General features: G+C 37.0%; 1 protein-coding gene and 1 long non-coding RNA gene across 3 annotated transcripts in view; one reads left to right on the top strand and one right to left on the bottom strand.

Annotated features, from left to right (window-relative positions):
• Positions 1 to 25,597, top strand: part of LOC148172445 (EGFR adapter protein-like) — a 112,506-nt gene that overhangs the window by 84,331 nt on the left and 2,578 nt on the right. The window contains exons 4-5 of one of the 2 annotated variants that reach the window (XM_088038558.1): positions 1,314 to 1,460; positions 25,355 to 25,486. In XM_088038558.1, coding sequence (XP_087894684.1) covers positions 1,314 to 1,460; positions 25,355 to 25,486 — 279 coding nt within the window. Of the gene's footprint in view, positions 1 to 1,313; positions 1,461 to 7,973; positions 8,142 to 25,354; positions 25,487 to 25,597 lie in introns of those variants that run through there. The other variant, XM_088038559.1, reaches the window with a different exon arrangement.
• On the bottom strand, positions 18,796 to 19,681 carry LOC148172446 (uncharacterized). The gene is made up of 3 exons (XR_015770288.1): positions 19,305 to 19,681; positions 19,160 to 19,247; positions 18,796 to 19,106 (listed from the first exon to the last, which is right to left on the bottom strand). It is a non-coding gene; the product is annotated as an uncharacterized LOC148172446 (long non-coding RNA).

Raw genomic sequence — 25,597 nt, 5'->3', positions numbered from 1 at the left:
TGGTTAATAGAATTTCAGACCGCTTCTGTTTACAGCTGACATAACATCAAAGATAACACCTGTATTTCGTTATTTAATTACCATGCATGGCTGCGAGGGCGGTAATGTTCAAAAGTTTAGCCTCAATAGCGAGCAAATTTGGTTTTTCTAAAGAATTAAAAACGAATTTGCTTGTTTTTTATGATAAAAACTCGGTAAATGGCTGCTGATACTAGTTTATGGGATGCTTGCGGAGAATTCTTTTAGTTCATTTATGATCCATTAAGAGGTCTAATTAGTGTTTACTCACTCAAGAATTATATCTCATAAAACTAAGAACGAGAATTTCCATCAGGATGTATCAAGAAAAATTGTTAGTATCGTGGTTTTTACCTGAGATTTACGTCGTTCGCGAGACAGCGGCGTTTACTACCTAGAACGTAGTTTCATGTCTTCACTTATTCTTGAGAGTTTTTATTAGAACACGATTAATTTTGCTTAAAAAAACAGAGCAATACGAAAAAAATACAGGAAAAAATTGTAGGAGTAATTATGAGATGAGAAGAATTTTAGAGCAAAAACTTGCATGGAAATACCAGAAACTCAAATCACCAAAAAGCACAACGAATGAATAAATGGAAAACAATTAGTACCCGATAATATTTCACTGATGTTTTTTTTTAAATAAGTTGTTGGTAATATTCTCAAAGAACGTGAAAAATTCTAGTAATGTGGAGATATAAATTGAAGAAATTATAGTCTTTTAAAATAGATTTCACAACCATCATTCTATTCTGATGATTTACATGTAATTAGCATCATCTTATAATTTAAAAAATATTTAACATTCTTGTGGATCCTACAATATGTAAATGTGAATGTTATGAATTTAAGTGGTTTCCAGGTATGTTAATCGAAGTTAAAAAATCGACATTTTTGGATTTTTAAATGAATATTTTCTGATTGTAAATCTCCACGATTGAAATATTGCATCCAGGGTCAAAGTTCTTTTTACGAATAGCTTACAGTTCTATTAGCGAGCTTTGAAGCTTAATAGTCCTGTCAATGTTTCTTAAGAAATGTAAAAACGAATGAAATCGTTGATAATTCTTGCGAAAGCCTCATAAAATCTCAATTATCGTTGACAGGTGTAACATACTCGTTGACAAAGACCAGACATGACTTTGCACGACGGCAAATTTCTTACGCTCGTAAACTTATTCGCGTTATGGTTATGGAGTGTTTTTCGTGCCCGGCACTAAAACACTTTTATGTGGCATGCTGCAAACATGCCCAACTCACAGCGGGTAATTAATTGCAAAGTTTTGTTGCAGATTGTCCACATGGCCCATGCGCTAAGGCGCATTTCTTACGCAACCTGTGATCCAGAACACCGCCTTTTCAGCTTCTTCGCTCGAGAACCTAAAGGCCACTTTAATCAACAATACTGCCATTCTTTCATCAGCTGTTCATCCGAACAGGTAAGGAGGAGATCGTTTAAAAAGTAACCACTAACCATTATGTGTAAACGGTAGCTGCTGTACCACCGTTAACTTGGTGATTTACTTCGGTTAAATTATAGCGTAACACGTACTAAAATGGACTTGGGTTGCTCATAATTTATAATAGTAATTACTAGGAAACGACTTTTGTCTGTCACGCGATGAACTTCTTATTGCTACTTTTATTTTTGCGGCCAGACGCCTTCTTGTCGTGTCAGCGCAGAACCGGCTGCAGAGGACTTTTAGTAGCCAAGCAAAAATAAGGAAAGTTTAAAATCAAAAAAGGGTCTGTGAAACAAGAAATACCATGCAATAATATTCTACATTAACATCGCCAAAGAAGCACAAGATGAAATTTTCAATATCCCAAAAGTGGACGTAATATTAAACCTGTTTTTACAATAATGAATCTTACAAAGTAACAAAGTGCACCATCATGATAAAGAGCTTTCGCAAAAACTTTCAGTTATGCAGATTTCTGTTTATTAGCCAACTTGATTATTAATTTTTCCATATCCAGAGGATCGTAACAGCTTGATCTACGTAAAATTCTCTCAAAGGCGTTGTAAATTCCATTGTTGCAGCTCACGTGATCTAATTTTGCCGGATAAATGAAACCGTTTCAACGCGGTTATTTACATTTTATAGTGACCGTTCTAAATCCTGAGCTTTTCATGAACACCGAGACTTGGTTTAGTCGGCATGAAACGCACTTATCGTGTGAGTTATTATGTGCGTATTTCAAACGAACAATGCTGTGAAATCGATGTTTTCGGAATCAGACTGAGCTTTCCCCGTCGAAGGGAGATCTGCACTTGTACGCGCTCTGCAACTATTTAAGACATTCTTGACGCGCTTTGTCGTCAGCATTACGATACACCTTCGCCGTTAATGGGCTGTCAAGAGTCTAGGAAAGTCTATATTAGATCCATTCAAGTTCTAATAAATTTTTAAGTATAATAAAGACGCGTCGATAAAGTGTGTATTAACAACCTTGTTGACAACATTGGAACTGTGTTTACGAGATCTGTTGTTTGTAAGATTACCAATGCAAACTATTTGCAGCTCAATTATATTGACCGTTTGAGCAATCTGTCCGGTAATAGAGAGATTATCTAATCGTGCAAATAATAAAATTAACTCCTTTGACATCCAACTAATTCCAAGCTTATCGGAAAGTCGTCAAATTGGCGTGGGATGGAGGTTACTCTTCATCTATAAATGCATGTTTATGGCACACTATTCCTCGAGATGATACCAATCTAATAGCCAACCAGCAGCCTCTCCTAGTTGCTTATCAGTCGAAATGGACGATGGAGACTTGAGATTTAACGACTTTATTGGCAATGGACAAATTTTATCTCTGTGCAGGCGAGAGGCTAGTCCCAATGTAGTCTTATCTTATTTTACATTAAACGAATTTGATACGAAAAAGTTACGAAGTTTACTTACAAACTAAAATGAAACTTCAGTTTTTTAAAACTTTCTGTATGATTTCGATGTTAAAATAAATTATTCATTGAATGAAATTGGGTGGTAAAGTTTTCATAACCGCGAGCTTCCGATTAATTAAAAAAATCAATTATGTATTGTGCAAGAAAGTCAAACTGATTTTAACTAAGTAGCGATTACTTGAACTACCGATTTTTGCAATTATTATTAACGACGCCGTTTTGGGGTCGAATAAAATTAATTAACAGATGACGAATTATTATTGGCTAGTTCAAAATAGCTTTCTGGATTTGCCAAAGGAACACTTTCTGTATCAACGACACATGTTGCAAATCGATTACGACAGCCAATTTTAGTTAAAGTTTAAACGTAATACTTAGTTAAAGTTTGCAAGAGACAAATTTAGCAAAACGGTTTCTTCCAATATTTGTAAAACAGATTTTGTATAAACAAGGAAATCAGAAAAGTTTGCTCCGGTTTATAAAAATTCGATTCCTTAAACTTCCTACGTACGATTATCATGTGAAGTTAAATCTGGGACTTTTACATCGATTTTTTATTAATATCGATTTTGCCAAAAAAAACATCCATTTTTAATACATACATTTTTATTTTCGATGTATCATTAAAAATCGATAATTGCGGTATCGATGTGGGATGTATTTTATTTTACACTCTTGATTATGGTGATATTTATAAAGAAGACTGGAATTTAATTTAAGGGAGTTATATTTTAGAATTTTGTTTATTCGTATTAATCTCGAATTTGTTATTTTTTATAATTTATTTACTTATTATTTTGTTTATTACTTAAGGTTTTTATTTATTTTTGTTTTTCTCGTATTTGCTTATTATTTTGTTGCTTTATTAAGAATTTTATTTATTTTTGTTTTTCACAATAAACAATGCTCTATTGAGTTTTTTATTTACTATTTTTCAAAATCGATGTTTTCTCTTTTTTTTTACTCGATGTTCCCAGATTTATGGGAAGTCCTTTTTAAAATTATAGAATTTTTCGAACGGTTTTTAAAGTTCGCACCAGAACTAGTTCAGACGCCCAACTAATACCAGAATTTCAAAAACCGCTTGTGCGTGTGAAACTTCACACCAATTTGCATCAGCTCGAGTGTACTATATCAGGATTGTGCAAAACCCCATGCATGCACATAATAAACCATAATTCAACGCATTCCCTCCGCCACCAAATATGCGTGGTGCCAATGTTCCCTAAGCTAGATAAGTTAAACGGGTCTACAGAGACTATAATTAAATTTAATAATAACGATCAGATTAAGTGTCGTGCCATATTCCCATTATTACGTGACGACATGAACTGGTTTCAATGCAGTTTAGGGAAACCGACTCTGATCGAACACGTCTGGAGCGTCATGAACAGGTGTAGGGTAACGTGTGCAACTGTTATTTCGTGAATGTCTGAACGTAAAAAATGTCCTAATTAAGTGCATTCTTCACGATAATGCTATAGATTTTCTTAACGACGGGTTTTGTAAGGCATCGAAGATGTGGCTCCAGTATGCAGCTGCCGGTTTTGTTTCAAGTATGTAATTTGAGACTGCAGTGTGAGGTAAAATGACAAGATTTTCGGGCGATGGCTTAAAGAGTATGTTCAAGGTTCGATGGAAGGGATCAAATTATTTTGGCAAAAAAATGGCAAAGTTCAACTGCCCTTAAGAGAGCGACAGCGTTTAGACTGCTGCAGACACGTGTGTGCTTTCAAAAGGTTTTAATTTGATTAATTAAAATTTAATTGCATGTTTGACAATGGGGGATTGCTCCATTTCGATTTTTTTTTCGATTTGAGGGTTATTTTCACCCTCACGCACTGAATTTTGGTCAAAGCACGCATTGCAATTTTATCTCAACTTTGGGTTTTGTGACACCACGAAGGCGGGTTCATCAGCTAGCATAATTTTGAAATCGGATATTCTTATAGGCCCATCCCGACTCTATATGAGGCAGTTTCTATTCCCTCCCCAGTAGAAGCAATCTCGGTATTTCAGGGTACGGGAATAACGACAGGGAATGCTCAATTTGCCTAAGACCATATGAGGCAGTTCTTGACGGCTTGCTCTTTCAAGCAATGCCATTGTTAGGATTTCAATACGATGCCATTCCGCGATCCCGATCTTAGAAGAAGCAATTCTATTTATCCACATTCTATTAGAAAATTTCAAGTTTAAGCTCCACGATAAGTACGGGATTTGCGAGCGTCTTCCCATCAAATAACTCCATGATTCCTCCTTCAAATAAAAGTACAGTCTCTGACAGAGCTCGCCCTCGTCCGTTTGGCGAAAATCCCTTCTAATAGTTCCTTCTAAGTGTTTTTTAATGTCGTTTAAACTTGAGCCATTTTATGAATAAGTTATAAGTTTTTTAATGGAACGCTCGCGAAAACTGTGTATCTGTACTTCTTGCATATCTGAGACTAGGATTAAAGTTGAAATCTATGTTTCTTTGGGAACGGCACGATTGCCGGAGTCCTCGTATTTGTTTCCACTTTATTCCAGGAAAAACGATCCCAACACGGACCAAAATCCTGGAACGAAATTAACTAATAGCCATTTTCTGATCGATGTGACTGGGCCATTTGTTTTCCCACACTGTATTAACCACTGTCGGCTATAATAAGAGGCTGAACAGGGCGGCAATATTTCACGAATATGACGTGATTTTTTAATAGACGATTGGCCCATCGCGTGATTTACACACATTCTGCGGAGGATCGAACAGATGAACGCAATCATGTATTTTCTTGGATTTTTCAAGAGAATGTGAACTTCAATTTCTTAATATTTGGAAGGATACGTTTAGGGTATTTTCGCGTCCAGGCCCTAATCCGCTGGTTTTTTATAAATGGCAGTGCTTTGCGGACCAAAAATCAACCCTTAATTTACTGGTGGATTAGCGTGCGACCATTCGGGTGGATTTCTTATATGAAGATATTTTTCCTTGACACTCGGCAGCTTAATTTGTTTTTCTCATTTATAAAATGGACTCTAATGAGACACACAAATGTAGGCGCAGTTCTTCCGACAAAACTTTGGTTTTCTGTTTAGACATACCAAAGATTTTTTAAAGGATGCTCCATCACCACCGCTTCTCATTCATTTTGCAGAATGAGGAAGTCGTGAATGCATCTATAAACCAACATGTAAATTTGACGACATTTCAATTACCGCTAGCGTTTAACAGTTACTTGTTTGCTTAAGTAGTGTAAAAATGACAGGCGAGTAGCTCTTTTGAACTGAAGGCGGATGTTCGTGCATGCGTTTGCAATAAATAATGATTAACTCAATAAATAACGTGCACAATTACGCAGCTTTTTCCCGAGACTAATAAACATTGACAAATCAGTTCCTCCGGAAAGCGCCTCTATTTTCGCGTAGTAAATAAAATTAGATTCTTGTCTTTACTTTTTTGAGCTCGGTGTCAAATCCAATTCCCTTTCCAAAAAACGAAAGAAATAAAACCAATCGTCGAAACTGCCAACAAGAAGGAAGGATTCAAGTATTCGCGTCAATTAGCGGATATACGAACCGTATCCATCCGCAAGCGCCCTTCTGTCTTCCTTCCTTCGTCTTTTGTTTAAAAGCACGGCTCATTTCAAACATGCCTAAAATGCTCGACAAATTTCCATTGTATTCCACAAAAAGCACGAAATTAGCGGTTTGACAAAGTCTGTTTTTCTCCACTCCGAAGAAAACACATTTGTTTGCCTGGATGAAAATGGATGATGCATCTGATGGCATGTAGATGCGGCTAGATGCTCTTCCTACAAATTTATTGTCTTACATTTATAAAATTAGTTCTAATGGCAGTGTAGCACGGTGGAAACTGCGCCGTTGTAAACACTAACGTGGTACTTAGAGGTGTGTTCTGTTTACATCTGAGTAATTTTGTTAGTTCACCAAACCACAATCACAAATAGTTCCAAACTATAAGAGGATTTAAATGCTTCTTAATTAGTTGGAAAAATATTTACCCGGATCTTTGAAAATGCACGTCTACCTTATTTATTCAGAACATTACTTGTTCCGCGTTTTCTTACAATTTCCTTTCTCTTCACTTACCAGCCAACATAACTAAGTTGTTGAACTAATATTGATACAGATGGGATGCGCTTCCCTATTAGACGGTTTATCTTTATTCTACAATTTAATACATTCCATGACTTTTAAGCCATTGAAGCGTTGCTTAAAATTATGAACTCGACTTCTAAAGTCTAGTAAACACTGCTGTGGTATTCTTCTATTAATACTTTCACGTGGGGTTGAATTTATGCTTTTTCTACGTGATGATTTTCACTTGATGATCTTTGTCAGACGCAGGCATGCATGAAATGTCGAGTTTATCTTATTTTAAATGTGATATGTTAATCCAGGCTCCGTGTCATAATCTTGAATAAGCTTTATTTTATTTTTTGGACGATAAACCCGAAGTTTCAGCCTGGATTTAGATAAATTCCACAGCTTTGGAAGGGGAATTTTACAATTTGCGATTTTTTTTTCTTTATTCGTTTAATTTTGGATGGACCAAAGACTAACATTTTTTCTTCAAGTAAATTTCGTTCGTCATTTTATTGATCATGCCCGTATATTGGTAATCTAATGCCTCGTCTCGGATATTACTAGTCGGCAGGAAGAAAAACGCTGTGGTTATTCCTGGATAAGTAATGGCTGGAGACTTTAATGCCTATAAATATCCTCGGATTTAATGGTCCAATCTATTTATTCCCGAGTACCTGAAAATAATTCCATTAATGAAAAAGCCAACTTTGAACCGCGAGCGACCGAAGCTGATGGCGGACAATTCCAGCAAAGAAACGTTCGGTTCTCATCGTGCCAGTGACAACATTCCAAGAGTGGCAGCCGGCGGATCGGAGGAGCCACTGGAGTCAGCGCGCCAGTACCGCAAGTACCATCGCCACGTACGAACGACTGCGCAGTGTACCTAGTGCAAGTGAATGCCTTACGCAATGTGTAATCATAATAAATTTAGTGGTTCAGTGTGTTGGTAAAAATGGGGCGTTTAGGTAAAGCCAACCTGGCGACGCCAAACATAAAGGTGCATTACAAGAAATTGGTGGACGACTACACCGGAAGCTGCGACGCTTTGAAAATAATGCCGTCGTTGCCGGAGTACCTGTCGTACTGTTGCCATCATTGCGGCCACACGCAAAAATTACAGGTAATTCTAAAGTGACCTTTGCGTAGTGAAAGCGGCCAGTTTGAAGTGTTATTCTAGAACTAGAATATGATTGGAAGCAGAATTGAATTCGTATTGTTTTTGTGGGCCAGTGATGGAATGCAGCTGGTCCTTGCTGGATGTACCACCATGTGGTGCGCACTGGTCAATGACCTCGTAGGTACTCTTGTGCACTTTTCACAGTTGAATTCATAGATTGTGACTCATTCAATTAATCTGCAACGACTTTGGTCGCAGAAGTTGACTCCTGGTTTTCGAGTCACCAACTTCTCTCTATAATTATCTTTATTACCTCATCACCACTCGATTCTTGCACATATAAATTCAATCAAGAACTGATTATCTGTTTGGCCTTGAATTATAAAACAGGCGAATGCTAATTTTTAATTGACTTGCTCTTATCTACAAAAGAACGCTTTAAATAAATTAACTCCAATCTCTTTTTAAGTGGTTCTGGCGAAGGTACCACTCGAAATCGGCTATAAACAGCCTGGAAGACGTATTCTGTGGGGACGGCGCTTGTATGAGAATAATAATACTCTCACCCCCTTAGCCTGTCGTAAACGAAATAGTCCTCCTGTAATAAAGCGCAGCCAAGTCTATGAAGAATATCGAGATTGTGATGCAGTCTATAAATGAAAATATTCATTGTGTGTTGTTTCTTTTGTGGTGGATCGATTCCACAAAGAACAGTTTCAGTCCTGCAAGCAAATGTCATGCATAGACCTGTTAGCAATCCGAATTTAAAAGTATTTAAGTCTGTTTTCTTGTTATTTAGCGATTCTTTTGATACAAGCCACACATGTTGAAAAAGAGTCAGCTGCGAAACGAGAAATTCATATGAATCTGAATGAATGGTGCTTGAAAGGATGAATTCCATGCTGCTTATTATTTTCACTTCATGGTACCTTGGCAGCAACGGCGGCTAGATACCGGTGTGTGCAGGGACGCATTTTTTGGCACAAAAACGACAATGGGATAATGATGTGGAGGAGATGGCTTTGCAAAGAGCCGTCACAGGACACAATGGCATAATTGAAGTCTCATTCAGATACGTTATTTGCAAAGAATGAACTCGCTTCACTTCACCATAATCGCGATTCGGACAGCCCTGGATTTGTGCACCTATGGACGGACTTATTTTGCCATAATAAATAACGCCATTGTGACAACACCACAAAAGGGTCCACTCCACATTACATCTTTTTATCCTCTTCGAGGGCTTTTATTGACTCTGACGGTCTTTTAACTTCGCGTTACATTGTATTTAACGGCTTTTGATGGAGTATTACTTTCACAATAACGCAAAATACGGTTCGACAAGGCACCTTAGGGGACCTTCATATGTTTCTTTTATTGCATTCATGAAACCTCATATGCAGCTTTTATTGCTCAATATGTTGCTGCAGAACAAAGGCTGCTGCACCACACAATCAGATCGATTCCTTCTGCCTGACTTTATTTATTTAAAAGTTTTCAAAGCACGTTCCATGGAAAGCGCATTGACTACAATACAAAAATAATTAAAAGGGCACAAAAGCTGCGAAATACAAGCCATAAATAATATGATTAAATTAAAAGTGGCCCCAGCTTCACCAGTTTGTCATTATAAAATTTACGATCAGGAAATTCCTAATTTTTCACTGACAATTAATAGGTTCAATTTTATAATAAAAGCCAAGGACTGCACTAACTAAAGAAACAACTGTGCTACTTAATCTATTAGTGAATAAAAAAAAACAATCGCTTTAAATTAACCTTCTCTTTTAATCTGAATTGAGGCTTAAATTAGATGAGGGCGTTTCCTTGATCATGCTTTATTGATGTTGATTCTTTACTGCAATAATGAATTGGAATCGAATTACCAATTAACTTATCAAAAATACAGCAAAAAGCAATCAAGAAACGGCCACACATGAAATCGCATCACGTCACTTCTTTGAAAATTCAATTTTGTATTTCGTTCACAAAAAGACCAATTAACATCATACCTTAAACAGGACTGTGTTATAAAATTTTAGTGAATAGAAATCGGTACCCTATAAAAGAGCAAAGAAAACCCTCATAGTTTTCATCTTTGATGGTCTACCTTCTATTTCCATAAGAGATTTTTCACTTATAAAAAACGTGTGCCTCTGAAAGGTCTTTTCACAAGCAAACGTCAGGTAGCCGTTGTTCAGACTTTTTTCCACTGAAAGCGGGCATTCTGTTCTTTTACTTCAACAACATTCCAACATCTCTTCTTCGACAGTTGATTCTGCGTGGGAATAATCTACTTACAAGAAAGTTTAATATACATACCTACGATGTAGATTGTGTCTGAACGCAGCTATTAGTAGACACAGGACTCGTTAAAAGATCTTGATTTATAGAGTCAAACCACGAAACGAGGCCTCACAGATTTCTCTTCAGACTCCCGAAGAGAAATTTAAATTGTGATGACTAGAAACTGAAAAAGCTCTGTGCGGAATTCCGGTGCGTTACTCGTCTCGTTCCAGTGAGATACTAACCGCTGTGGCCGTTATTCAAATTCCGGAGGGCTAAGGTCGCCACACACGCACAGAAAAGTTGGCGCACACCGACTGAATATTTTTAGGCCGGCGAAACCAGTTGGTTCAAGGTCGGTTTGTGTAAGGTGTACATAAAACAATTGCAGAGCAACCATGGCCGTCTTCTTCATTACGACTGCAAAAGCACCAGACGTGAGTCTCCGGTCATCCACTTAAACTAGGAATGCATTTGTAAAATGCCATCGCTACACACGACGTTCATTGTCTTTCCGGGAATCTGCATTGTGAAGGCTCGTCGGGACTAATTAATTAGCAGGAGAAAAAACGTGCAGGAATTTCGAGAATTTTTCTTTATGTCCAATTGTAATTAGTTACTGGCGCGCCTTAGCATGTTGTCGAAATGTAAAGAAACCATGTTACACCCTGATGACTTCCCGTATATACATGCTCACGTATCAAGTTTACCCTTAATTTATAGAGTGTTATAAAAGATTATACGACCGGAAAAAAGAAACGGTTTGGATTTTGGAGCCGATCCGGAAATGTATACTGCTATTTTACAACATAAATAGCGTTTTAGATGTATGGAAGCGTGGGCTGTCAGCAACAGCGCATTTACAACTTCTTGCAAAAGTTCTGTGATGAGATAATGTTTACACTCCTTCCAAACACATGGACGGATGGCGTTTACAGCGACCAGATGAACTTTCATAGGATGTTTAAAAAAATTAGACGCTGCTAAAACGAACGAGCTAAAAAGTTCAATCAATTTGTGCGTCACGCCAAGTTTCTCACGCAAACTATCATGTATTTATTCAAAAAAAGTATTGTTCCGTAAAACTATGGGAATTTAATGCCAATAATTTTCTTAAACTCCTATTGAATTTACCATTATCTTTTCCCACATCACTCATTAAATTACTGGCTTATTAGCTTGAGCACGGTTTTACTAGAGAATAATAATTATGGCCTTTCCTAGCTGAGATTTCCAAAAAGTCAGCTCAGTTCTCATTACTGTGCTCTTCGAAAATAAAAAAACTCTGTGGTGCAGATGATCAATATGGCAATATCACAGTTATTAATTCCATGTCACTTTACATCTGCCGACATACCACGTCTTGGCTTTTACCTCAGATAAATGACTCAACATTAAGTCTTTCGTAAGAAATAGATAGATCCGCCTATTATTTCCTTTTTTTGGCTTGCAATGAATGTCCTCACAGCACATAGCATAGAATTCTTCGCCGTGTTCATCAAGCTGGAAATGTAAAATTTGATTTGATTCGCAGAAAATGCGCGGAAATATGTTTTATATTCTAAAAGTTCATTAATTCAGTTCGTGTTCCCTCCTACCTCGCTGTATTTAATAAACATTCATTTTCAATGCATCCAGGGTGGTATCGCCGCCTGAATAAGTCTTGAATTGGAATATAAAGGACAATAATGTAGCAGTAAGTGTAAATGGGCCTTATCGCCGGAACGGCACCAACATTTTGATTGTAGCAAATGCGCCATAAAGAACAATAACAACGGAATAAAAAGATCGTGATTTGCAAGTTCATTTAATAAATTTATTAAGCGACGCGCAGTGCACAATGGCATAGTTTTTATAAACGGCGAGAATATGCAAATCTGGCAAATTTTAATTTTGAGCGTGTAAACTCTTTGTTTTGGGCGACAAGCACATAAATGTTACATGTCTGAAGGGGGTGGCAAGTCGCGCATTCATAAACATTAAAAGTTTGGTCCGCGACGAAGAACAATACACCCAAAACCGTCCTTACCTAAGTAATATTGTTCCGTTCACATTCATATGCATATTGCCGGATTTATATTAGGCCCCAGGACGCGATAATAAACTACAATAGGGGCGGTAATTGTACACTGTACAATAAGCTGGCAACTGCGGTTCGGTTCTGAGACTAATAGGGATGGCGGAGGTTAACCAAATATTTCAATTATGTTAAATTAGAGTATAACATGACCAACCCTTGTTAGATGCAACACAAGATGACACCGCAATAAAAGGTAAAGTTTCAAATAATTGTATTGATCACTCTTGGAAGTTTCGCAGGAAAATCATGAAAACTTTTAATGGTGGTCTCCACCTAGTTTTTACAACCACTCTAGTTGGAAGAAATTATTTCCTACACTTTTTAATGTACGTGCAACGTGCATGGCCTGAAAAATTATCTCGGTTTTATCTGAGATTCATCGATCACGCCTTGTCAAACTCAGACAACACAACGGATGAAAGAATCTTTAATATTAATAAGTTGGGGAAATTAATTTTTAATCGCGTTGGGAGCAAAAAATAGAAAGACAGGATCGTCATGATTGTATTGATTAAAATTTTACTAATGAGCTGCTTCAAAATCTGTTAAAGTAACATTAGATCTGCATATAATTAAGACCGAATATCGAATTTCTGTTGCAAACTGAGTAAAATCCTGCAGCAGATAGGAATAACGGATTATTAGATAACATTCTGTATAATGTGGTGCCTGTTATAGTGCAAGGAAAGATAACACTGAATTTATTATTGGCATTTTCCAGAGTACAGAAGAAAAACAACTATCAGCTTAACCCGTTAAATTTTTCAGCGTTTTGCGCTGTCCGTTTTCCTAATGTGATGTTTACCCAGCAGGAATCTGTTATTCATGCAGCGGAAACAAGATGATCTCGTATAAATTATTCAAAAATTGCTAAATAAAAACCGTGTACGAGAATAATCTACGCGTTGAAACGAAGAACTTAAATTAAAATTTCCCTGGGAAATATTTCAAGTATTTTGAATGCGAGAACGACTCAGGTGGAACATCGCAAACAAGGGATTAAGCGGAGTGTAAAGTATTTGATTACTAAAATTGATGAAATCGAGCTCAACCTTAATAGCTAACAGATAGGACAGCTGCCGATTTCCACGTTGAATATGCACCCACCCTTTCTAGATGATTGCTTCAAAGAAAATGCGAAAATAGGACAGACTACTAGAAATCAACTAATTGGAGAGGCTCGAATTTTCCACATTCTTTGCAGACCACTCATGTTGCCGAAATGAGAGAAATATGAGGTTTTATCGAGCCATTAATCGATTATTGGACCAACAGGAGAAGGAATTGACCAATTAATGGGAATAATTAAATAATTCGCTTTGGTAGCGAACGGTGGTCGAACTATTAACATTCTTTACTGTTATTAGAGTCAGGTGTATTTGCATATAAAATTATGCACATTTTTTGTATATTTTCTGTTTGCATATTTATTGCATTACAGTCTTAAACTAGTTTCAGCAAATGGCAAAAGTCATTAAGCGGAAGTTACAACTTCTCATCAAAGTAATTACGCAACGAGTTTTGCGGTGAAACAGATCACGGGTGAAAATCATTCGACAAGCGCTGAATTTTTACAACTGCGGAAAACAAAGGTTTTTTATATTTATGCCCGCTGAAATACATCAACCTCATTTTACTGTCTGCATGATACATGCGAACTCCGTTGATCCGATTATTCAATTTGGTCTTGAGTTTTTTATTTTCTGTTTGAAGTGGAACAATATTTTCTTTCAAAATAGTGTAAGACAGGATAATAATTCTATTCATTTCTCTTCGTTGCGATGTGGCCGCTGAGGGGTTTTGGTCCCAAATGTCTTTTTTTTTATTTTTTTCTCATTTGTTCTTAATCTAAATATGAATTATGTTACGTCTTGGGCGAAGGTTTTGAGCGACAGTGCATGTGTTGAAATTGCTGTCGGCTGCTACTTTTTTTCTTGATGATTTTAATAATGAACTAGTACGACCTGTCTCGCGTGATGGAAACATCATCCTCTTGGCTTTTATTCAAGTTTTTCTCATGTTTGTTTCGACATTAATATTCATGCCTCCTTCAATAAAAGCGGTTTAATGCTTGGAGTAAACGCAAAAATATTACAAAACGGCCCCATTAAACCAATCGAGCACATTTTGAATTACTGTTATTTTATCAGCGTCCATAAATCTTCATCTTTAATTCTAATAGAGGCAATGAAACTGTTATTCGGTAATCAAAACTTTTATTGTGCACTGGATAGCTTCTTGTTTTTGATGGATACCTCCGGCGTAATTGCCCTTATTAACATTCTCGCGCGATAATCCCCATTTGTATAATAACAGAATGAAACAATAAAAATTAGAATACCAGTTGAAAGATACAGGAATAAATCCGGCTGTAGCAGCGCCAGATTACAGACTCCCTGACTGAAGAAGAAGCTCTGTACCGCAATAACTTTGCATGTAAATAGCGTAAGGCCGCAGGAAGTAGGAGGTACAAATTACGGCGCCTTTGTTTCATCAATTTAAAAGTCAACCGGGGATGTTCCAGAGAAGCGTGATTGCATTCCAGGCCACAGCTTAATACCGACAAAACGGCTCGAATACGGGAAAGACGTGCGAACTAGACCTCTATGTAAATTTATTAATTATTTCGCCTGTTCTTCTCCGAGTGAATTTACAACGTGTGTTGAATTGAATGAAGATGCAAAGGGTTTGACCCAGAACGATTCATGAAGTTTGGGTTTATATCCACGACCTTAATATGCGTTTTTGCAGGCGAAGGTTCATTATTGTCGCGACGGGTAATTTATGAGGTTTAGGAGAGGGTGATGCAAGAGAGCAAACAAGAATTGCAACACGTTGCATAATGCATACACCGTAGCAATTATTAAATGTAATGAGGTGATGTTTTGCATCAACTACTATTGTTGGTAAATGTCTACAATAACTATTAGACATATTTACATGTGGTATACAATAAGTCATTAAAAATTGATAGCTGAGACAGATGAAGGCTTTCAGCTTCACATTTACTGCCCACAACAGTAAAAATGTTACTTCCTTACATGCACAGCTTGAACATCTAGACCTAGACAAACAAACTACAGTTAATTAAGCTAAAAAGAAAGACGTGCCTTCGGACTTTATCTACGTAAATACGGCACAGTTTTCCTTGTGGCCTAAATTTCACCTAGAAATTTCTCTTTCAACTTGATCTACTGGGCAACGTGGAAGTCCTAACGTTTATTGATGATCCAATTTTCCGTTTAGCATTGATCAGTGATCATTATCTTATGATAATGGTTGCCAATATGTATATTAAGAAAACGGTTTAGACATGTGGAATAATGCATGCTTCCAGTTTTTGTTTTGCCTGATTTCTCCACGAACAACGTAATTGTAGCGGAAGAAAAGACATCTCCTTTGTTAAACAGCGACGTTATTAAAAAAGGCAAGTTTATGTGAGCCCGCATTATCCTCACAATGAAGTTTATCACGTTTTTCAACGGGAAATTGGGGAAGGTGGTGGATTTCTCTCCCTTTAATTAAGTAAGAATTGAAGCGGGTCTCATTGGCAATAAATTACGGAGAAAACGTTTTCTTACACAAATATTTGACGACAATTCAGTTTTATGAAAACGTAAATTACCCAAAAATTTTCACTTTTCTCAAGACATCCTGGAGAGCAAACAATTGGCCGATAAAATTAGATCTCTGAGACAGTTGCTCCTTTTTCGTGTTTTTTCCACTTCCTCAATTAAGTTTTATAGCATGAATAGGAGCAGGTTATTTCTTATCCAGGAAGCAAAAAAAACATTTCATTCGCGTTTTTGTCTGCTGCACAATAAAATTGATTAGCTGTGAAATTTCGTGAACCCTTTGAACCAAGAAAAAAATCCTCAAGCACAGTTGGGCGCACATTAATACGTTTCAGTCAAGTTAGGTTAACTTAAACAGCCATCGTTTGAAGGGCTTTGTCTTTTACTGAAAGTGCCTACATGGTGTGAACTCGGAAGTGTTGCGTGAAGTGATTTGAAGCAAGTATTAAATTCCGAGCTGCTTCCAGACTTTATTACAGGTGCATCTGTAAGGAAACCGTCTGAGCAAATAATTTAGTTGAAAAGGCCGATCGACACAATGGGAACATCGTAAAATTCAGTGTCTGTTTTAGGTTTATTGCTGCGTCTTCTTGACTTTTAACACCACCACCTGCTTCGCCGTAGCAACGCGCAAAATTAAAATCGCTCAGGGTCACGTTCTTCCGAAAAAAGGAGCTAATATCCAAAGTGGCGGATTGAATTATCGCCCGTTTCCGTTAATAATGGCTGTGGCGACCCTAATCTGGATCGTTTTTTAGCAATCGCCACGAAAACTCCGCCAGTTTCACTCGGTCGCGTCTTTAACGACATTTATTCAAATCAGTTCAGTGGAGTTTCAGCGATGAACTTTTCAGGTTAAATCAATTTGTAGGGCAACAGAGGGATGACTTTTTCGTGCTTACGAAGATCTAATAAATTTGGTTTCGCTCATGGAACGATCGTGGAATGTTTCGCGGAGAGATGAGTGGGAGGCATTTCTATAAGATTGGAAGATCTCGGTAAAGTTTCCTTATGCTACCTGGTTCGGAATGTGGAGAATGCGGTCTGTCCACGCCTCACTGCAACCGCGACCAGCTGGACCATCTTTACATCTTTCCAAATATTCACGACTTTTTTCAAGCGACAAATTACCTTCAACCAGATACTTTTCCGACAGGCATTGTTTCAGAGAAAGTGTGTTAGCTGTCACGTTGGATTTACAGTAGGCCAGACCTTCCGACAAGTTTAGGGCATTATTTAAATTTTAATTCGAATAGCCGGTAAAATGTCCGAACCGTATTTTGGGATTAGGAAGGTTCGAGCCGGATTTTATTGTCTTACATTTCTTTACAATAACTGTGAAAACTGTCCATGATAATACGCTACTGTACGTGTCATATAATACGGTTTAACGCTTTATAACACGTAATTATGGTAATTTAACTACGGGATATTTTATGACGAGTTGTGCCAGTTGACTGTGATTGCACTTTTTGGTCAACGATAAAACGCCTTCGGAAATTCGCCACTTGAGCATAAATTTTTATTATGACCAGGTAATATCGACGCCACTTCACATTCTATAATACAATGTAGCTACTACGGCATGCAAGGAATTCAAGAGGACAGAATGAAATTGAAAATCATTTTAAGCAGTGGAGCTCGATTATAGAAATTCCGATGATTACAAAGTTTCATTAAAAGTGAAGACAATAGTTTAAAAAACTGCATCTCCGAGATTACAAGTATAAAAGGCACAACTTATCCGTCTTCGATACCAAACCACGTATTATTCAAATAGTTCCTACGCAAGCTGAAAACTGAAGCGACAATGAAAATCTTTGTATTCATCGACCATTTCTTCGTGCAGGTTTCGTTTCACGTGGTATGAAATTACATCTCCATATGCTATAAATATAATTTCTAGACAACCTTGAAGAAGAGTCATTCATTAAAAGACAATCTGAGAATCGTCTTTGGCAGTTTCTTCGAGAATCGCGTTGGAAGAATATGGAAATTTCATTAAACTTGCACAAACCATAGTCCTAGACAACTTCCTGATGGAAACTGAATATTTCTCGTGGCTGTGTTTCATTTTCCGAAAACTTAATTTTCAAAATAATGGTTATAAATGGTCTGGTGCCATTTGTGCACATTCAAGAAATCCAACAGCTTTTAAAATTACATATTCCCAGTGGTAACGTCTCAGCCGCCAGAACGCACATTCTTGTGCACTTTTCTCTTGATACGGTTGATTCCAAGTAATTTATAACTCGATCGAGATAAATCTAAGTAGTAGTATCTGCTCAACTAGAAGCACGTTGAAAATAAATAATAATCTCAAAGTCGTGCACACCACATGTTAGTTTCTCACCGCTATGCTGTCAACGCATCCAACGTTTCAAAGAACCAGCTTTACTTTGCACCTCTGATCCTCTACACTTATTTATTCCATCTAACCCAACTTTGATGCAAATGGTGGGTTAGAGTATGATGGCTTGTGTTGTTGATCGGGATACATAAATCAGTTGACTCCTTAGATGAAGGAGTAAATAGATAGCCCACTCTATAGTAAATTTTCGGAAATGACGCGCGGAGGCGACATCTATAAAAAAGTCACAGAAGTTTTACTTATTCCCGAAGACACAAACCAGCTACCTTACATAAGACACGAACCACTGTGAGCATTTTTTCACTGGTTGTAATAATTTAATTTCAATTGAAAACGCTATTTCAATGTAACATATTTATTATACAATTATACATAGAAACATAAATAACAATAAATACCCAACATATAAATACATATTACAACGATTCATAAGCATACCTATTTTTTTGTAGTACTCGCGACGTTGAAAATGTATGTTTCAATAACGATTGCAGAAGCAAAATTTCACAAGAGTGTCCCCAAACATTGATGTTTAAGATGTTGGAATGTTTTCACTTAAAAAGAGCTGAATTTTCAATATTCCACATACTCTTCATAAAGGTTTCTTGAATTGTATTGAACTCTTAATTCTGGTTGTTGCATCTTTTCTATTGTATCTAAAATACAATTATTTGTAATATTAACTAAAGTTTAACAATGTTAAATTTACCAAATAATTTTTCTGAAGTGTTGCAAGTTGGTGCATCTCTGGTAATGAAAATAGCTGGTCTCTTTATTAGACTCCAGTGTAAATAATTCTACAAATTAATAAATAATTGAAATATGCATATACATTTTAGATTAATAATACTCACCGATCGTAGCTTGGTATTAAATATGGTCATTCCTGAACTAATTATTAAATAAATTCAGTTCTATTGCAACAACAAAACGAGATGACCAGTGTAACTTTAACCGTTCTTATAAACTTCAACACTACAACTGAAGAAAACTCGAGAAAAAACTAAAAACTTAAAATTCAACACAACACATGTTAAAACTTTCCGTTGAACAAAACATAAACATTGTATTTGTTTCTCTTTTTGAATTATATGCATCCTCCTCAATTAAGGTAAATTAGAAATCTGTATTCTTTCATCATCAAAATTGCAAAACTTATGTGACTTAAACACAGAGTCCGCCACCGTCGATCAATCTCCACAAGGTACCACAAGGGTCTATAGAGTGACGCCCCCGTGGTTGACTCGTGCTTAGCCGTCACAAACATTTATACATCGTGGGCTTGTGGAAATGGTTGTAATACATTGGATTGTGTGGTGCCATAAATCTTGGGATCGGTTTCGCATTCATCTCCCCTCGCGAGAGCTCCATCAGGGTCAATTTGCGATTTTAACCCATTTACAAAATTGCTGAAATCATATCTGGGGCGATAGTTAACAGCGCAGCGTTTGGCTTTGTTGGCGCTAATATTTGCTTGCACGTTGCAATTTACCAGTCTCGTATATAATTTTATTTCCCTAGCAAATGATCGAAAAAAAAGATGTCTAGGAAGTAAAATGGTTCCAGTTTTTTCGCTTTAGATTAACTAGAAATGTCCTCACAAAAAAGTAATTTTATATAATGTATCAGGCTGTAGTCTAATCTCCAGAGCATGCATACATTATCTCGACATCTATTAAATTTGCATAATGTACTTAATCTGCGTATTAACTTTAATTGTGTGTCTCCTCCAGAGAGTCCCTTAAAAAAGAATAATGGGCGCTGTGGGGATATAAGAGTCATATAGGTGTATCCAAAAATGTGTTAATATCGTATCAAGATCCGCAGGAATCTCAATGTGCCGGTCAAAGCGTCACCATTTCCAACATGACCCGCCAGACCCCGTTCATGACATTCCAGTACTTCAGCAATATAGTTTTACGATGGCGACGGAGTCTTGGGATTGCAGATGCTTCGCTTCGAGCACTGAACCTCTCGTAAACTATATAACTTTCCGTGGGAAAGAGGGAGATTCAAATAACGCAGTATTGGATAGGTCAGAACTCGGTGGTTGCACTAAAGCTGGACAAAACTGTATTGTTGGTCAAACAATAGAGGCCCCGCAATCACTTTAAGAGCTCTGTAGTCTTTAAACATGCTTATTATTTCATATTCTCGATTTTGCAACCGTAAGCTCTTGAAGACACAATGTAAAGAGGCACTAGCCCAAACTTCTTTTATTCCTATGTTGAACTCGGTTCCGGTCACTGCCATCATCTTTATTACGTCACACATTCAGAATCCGCCCTGTAATTGGATTCACGATATTTGGACATCATGGCACAGTTAACGACGTGCCATAAACCATAAATTGACCGTGCAGGAAAGCTCAATCATGCGTCATCGAGAATCAGATTAGATAAAAACACAAGCGGTGTTTTATAAGGACCTCATTTATTTTCGCTCGACGATTCATAATTGGTTCAGGTGTTTTTTTCCATTTTTGGAAGTTGAACGAAGTCTCAATTTGGCATAAGAAATTGCTCCAAACTTCCTAATGAGCGTCTGTTCTGAACAAAAGCTCCTAATTATATCGTTATGGGCGCTAAAGAAGTCGTTTGCTCCGATCGACGGTTTCTTGCGCAATTACAATAATTTGATATTGCAACACAATAAACGGTTTTATGGCCGGAATTGAAAGCTTTCCCCAATATTCCACACAGTTCTTTCGAGGACATGACGCACATTTATTATTTATTGGCTCATATCGGGGGAGATTGCAGTCGCGGAAAACTTATTCTCTATATTAAATCCTCCCGTGGTCAGTTTGAATAAAACGAGACTAGCAGGTGGGCTCTCCTACTGACCCTTGAAGGAGCGTTGATTTATGTACTTCACGAAATTGGATCATCTTATGTAATCTGATAATGTAAACTTACTTTGCTGATGACATTACCTCCACCTACATCGATGTGGAGCACCTCGCGTGTGCTGGGAACGTGACAATCCAGGTATATTGTTCAACCGCAAATGACTCTTTGTGGTATCACCAAATTAATACTATAATAGAACCAATTTATGGGAGATAAGCTCGAGAGCTTTTAATATCTCGGGGAAAAAAACGTGCGGGCTTTTTCAGTTTTTAGACGCAAACATTGGTAAGTTAATTAATATCCACTTTTAATGAAATTCTGTACGTGAAGCGCTGGTTTAACCATAATTAACAATGATTTGTTTACCTAGTCAGTTTTAAATAAAGCCAATACTAATTACACTGAATAATGAGTTCTTTTAAATATCTACATCAAAGCGGTACCTACTGTCACTTTTCAGTCGCAATGTTTGTTTCATACTGCATATGTGTATAAATATAAAAATGCTTGTAAAAAGCGGCGCGTTAGTCTGCAAACCTCATATATTGCTCTAAAAGAACGTACAGTTTGTTTATATCTTGTTAACTTTTCTTTGACTGTTGCAACTTTGTTTTACCGCAAAGCTGCATGTCATGGATGACAACTGTAATCTGCACAGAAGCAGATTCTACTTCCTTATCTTTCATTTCTTGAACTTACAATTGTTCAACTAATTACCACTCTCTGGGAAAAAACTCATCTAGGTTACATAGCAGTATTAGAATGTAGGTGAATGAATTGACTATTCCGTCAGTTCATGTAAAAAAATAATAACAAAACGGTTTTACACCAGCCGCTCCGCTCGAGTTATTTCCACGTTTAACGCGTTGCCAATTTGTTTGAATATTTCTACAAATCCCCTAAAGCAAATATAATAAATCGTCGAGAATAACACGATGCATCTAAGATGAAATGCTTCGTCATTCCATCATCGTTCACATACACGGTAAGACTTTGTACAGAGCGGATGTATTTACTCAAACTCTGACGTTGATTACACATCTTCACATTTATAAGCTCTTCCACTTTTCGTGAGCGCGCGACTTCATAAGCTTCTTTTAGTTTTACAGTCATCAAGCTTAATTCAGGATATTAAACCTTATCATTTAATGAGCAATTTGATTGAACCAGCGCTCTCTTTCTAGGACGGAAGAGAGGAAGTAATTTCAGTTCAAGAAGTGTCTTGATTAAAGACTGCTAGAATTAGCTATGGCTGAATTTAACCGAAGGAAAGTTATGAAGATCACCAGATTAGTTATTAGCTCCATCGACGTACGTCCAAAACCGACGTAATCGTAGTCAGAAGTGTCAGTCGAACCAGCTACAAAGAATGACTTGGGAATAATACCGAGGGAATTGCTCACGCTCTGTTTCACTGAAACAGGAAATTTGGTTTTTTCTTCCTCAGCGGCTTCCTTAAGAAAAACACATTTACATAATAACAATCATGATTCAAAGGAGAATTACAATTAATTAAACGCTTTAGAGACTTGGAGAAGACAACTTGTAATGGTTGTTATCCTAATTCAGGATAAACGTTTGAATTTTAGTGCGAACACGACATCCATGTATTGACCACTTTGCATACAAATTAATGAACGTCTTTGAGTGTATTATTAGTATTATTAATGGTCATGTTGAAAGTATTAGCACAGAAGCAACGTGGTCAACTGGAGTCTAAAATTATCTTTTTTCCAAGAGTTTGAACCTTTTATTCTCCAAGGTTTCCGTCTAGCGAATTTCTTGAATGGCAGCCCTCGGAATTATGATATATTATTACCTTTGGGATTGCGTTACCTGCTGATGGCAGTCTCACAATGAAAATATATACTTAAAAATGGCACGTAAATTCCAATAGAATATCCCGATAAATTTCCTCCATCCATTGTCGTTTTATCAGAACGACAAAACGAAGCACTTAAAATTTTAGTAGACATAATTTCGTAACGATTGTGATTATGACAGTACGAATGTGCAAATTCAGTAGATTAGTGTTACGATGACATAAATCTTCCATAAACTGTTAAATTTATTCAAAATAAACATGATAAGGGCCGTAGTAACAAGATTCATTAAATGCAAAATTGCGGGAAATGTAGTCGTGTTATCTCAAATAAAGATTTACTGACGTGGGAAGAATGCGACAACATGACAGATTTTAGCATTAATTTATGTTCGCGATTGCAATGATCTTGCGCGTGGTGGAGAAATGTCCCCTGTCCCTCGAGAGAGGGAAGTTACTTCACATATCGTGAAAACCAAGCAAATAGAACAGTTTTCCGTCTGAATGCAATTTCGTGTTCGGTGATCTCTGAGTGATGGCAACACGCAGGATCCATTATCCACCTGGTGGTGGCCTTTGCCTCCGTGTAATCCCACGCCAATCATTCTGTTCATTAAGACGGCATCGACGTGAAACAGACCCGAAAAGGGGAGTTCAATTAGTAAACGAGTAAATTTTTCAAATTCGCGAAACTGAGTTAACATCGGGAATATTAAACTATGACATTTTAAGTGGTACAGAATGAGAAGGGTTTCCGAGGCAATTTGCTTATTGAATGATGGATGAGAAAGATCGTAATGAGAAGTTTGTCGATTAGAATCAACTCACTAATAAAATTCAACCAGGAAGTTAATGCGGGGGTAAATAATCGAGTGTTTTTGAAGGTTTCATTAACCACTTCATTTGCTGAATAAATTGAAGCTGTCTCGAGAGACCCGAAATAAAATCAAGACGAGAATTATGATAAAATACACACTCCCTCTTGAAGAACTTCGGTTCGAATAAGAATGAGCAGAGTAGTTAATTAGCTTAACGAGCTGTGGCTACTTTAATTATAAAAGAAAGGGGAAAGGAAACGCTGAAACCCTTTCGCGAAGTTTCTTGATTGTCGAGGTTGAAAAATTAAAAGTAGGATTTAAACGTCTAGCTTGCTGACTTTTCGCAATCTTTAATTATTGGAGAGAGTGACTATGATTTGATTGATTAAGACGGGTTAACATGTTGGAGTTCATCTGAGTGATGCTCTACTGGGTAATGGATGAGCGACTGCACGTTCAGTTGCATTCTAGTTTTTCCCACACAGATTGAAACGACTCCGTCTTAAATTCCAAATAAAACACAACATTGGAATTATGACCACAATCTTGGTTTATCGATAGTTGCGAAAGGCAATAACCAATAACTCAGTAAACGATATGGGAGCGATATTTATCAATTATGACGTGCTCATCTCTTATTATAGCTAGACTGCGTTACATGTTTATTTTACAAAAGAATTTTCTCCAGTTAATAAGAGTATGTACAACCAAGGCAAATAGACAGAAAAGGATCTTTGTAATGAAAGAAGCGCACAAAGTTTGTACATCGCGAAAGTAGCTAACAATATTGTGTACTGAATTTTTCTATGTTCGACCCTTATCATAAAAATGTAATTTTATATAGTAAAAATTCTTGCTATAGAATTCCTTGCAGAGTTTTATTTTCATTCATTTCCCATCTCGCTAGCGAGAAAAATGAGATGACAAGATGGAATAGACAGATGAATCCACGTCCTAACAGTAACCATAAACCTGTCATTTCAATTTACTTTTACTGTATCTATTATTAAATGCAACGGAATTTTACGGTTACTTAAAATGTCCCGTAATTTCAATTTTTCTCCGTGTGCTATTGATATGCCTCATAAAGAGTAAGAGTGTCTTCGAAGCTATGATAGTGCTGTTATCTTAGAAGGGGCATGAAAGTCGATACCCTCGCCGATTTCGCTAAAAGATCGCCCTTTTGTTTGCATAGTTGCGATCATTTCACCAATTTATCACTTGACCGCGCGTTGCGTCAACTTGAGAACATCTTCGATTACCAATGATTAATGGAGCTTGTTTGAAAGGGAAACTTTGATGAAAAATAACACTGATGGTCACACTTGGGACTTGAGATTGGAGTAGTAAAAAGTTGCGATCTTTTAGTATCATGTTTTGTGAACTGCTTCTTATTATTTTTATTGTTTCAGGCAGAAGAACTTAACTCGATTGTTGGAAATGCATTTCGGATGGCTTACGCGGCGCAGCTGCAGAAACAACCTACTTTCCAAGACGTAATTGCATCCCAATTGGATCAAACTCAAACGAATAAAGTACTCTGGGTAAGAGTTTTTCACAGAGCGCCGGTGTTACAAATTTAAACCCAAGGGGGCTGACTAATGTGCTCAGGTTTCTGGAAATTTAACTCAAACTCTATTTAAAAAGTTTACTCT

The sequence above is a fragment of the Gnatocerus cornutus genome, chromosome 6 (assembly GCF_029298725.1).
Source record: "Gnatocerus cornutus isolate USDA-ARS CGAHR chromosome 6, icGnaCorn1.1, whole genome shotgun sequence".
Classification (NCBI taxonomy): domain Eukaryota; kingdom Metazoa; phylum Arthropoda; class Insecta; order Coleoptera; family Tenebrionidae; genus Gnatocerus; species Gnatocerus cornutus.
This window is presented reverse-complemented; position numbering and strand designations above follow the sequence as displayed.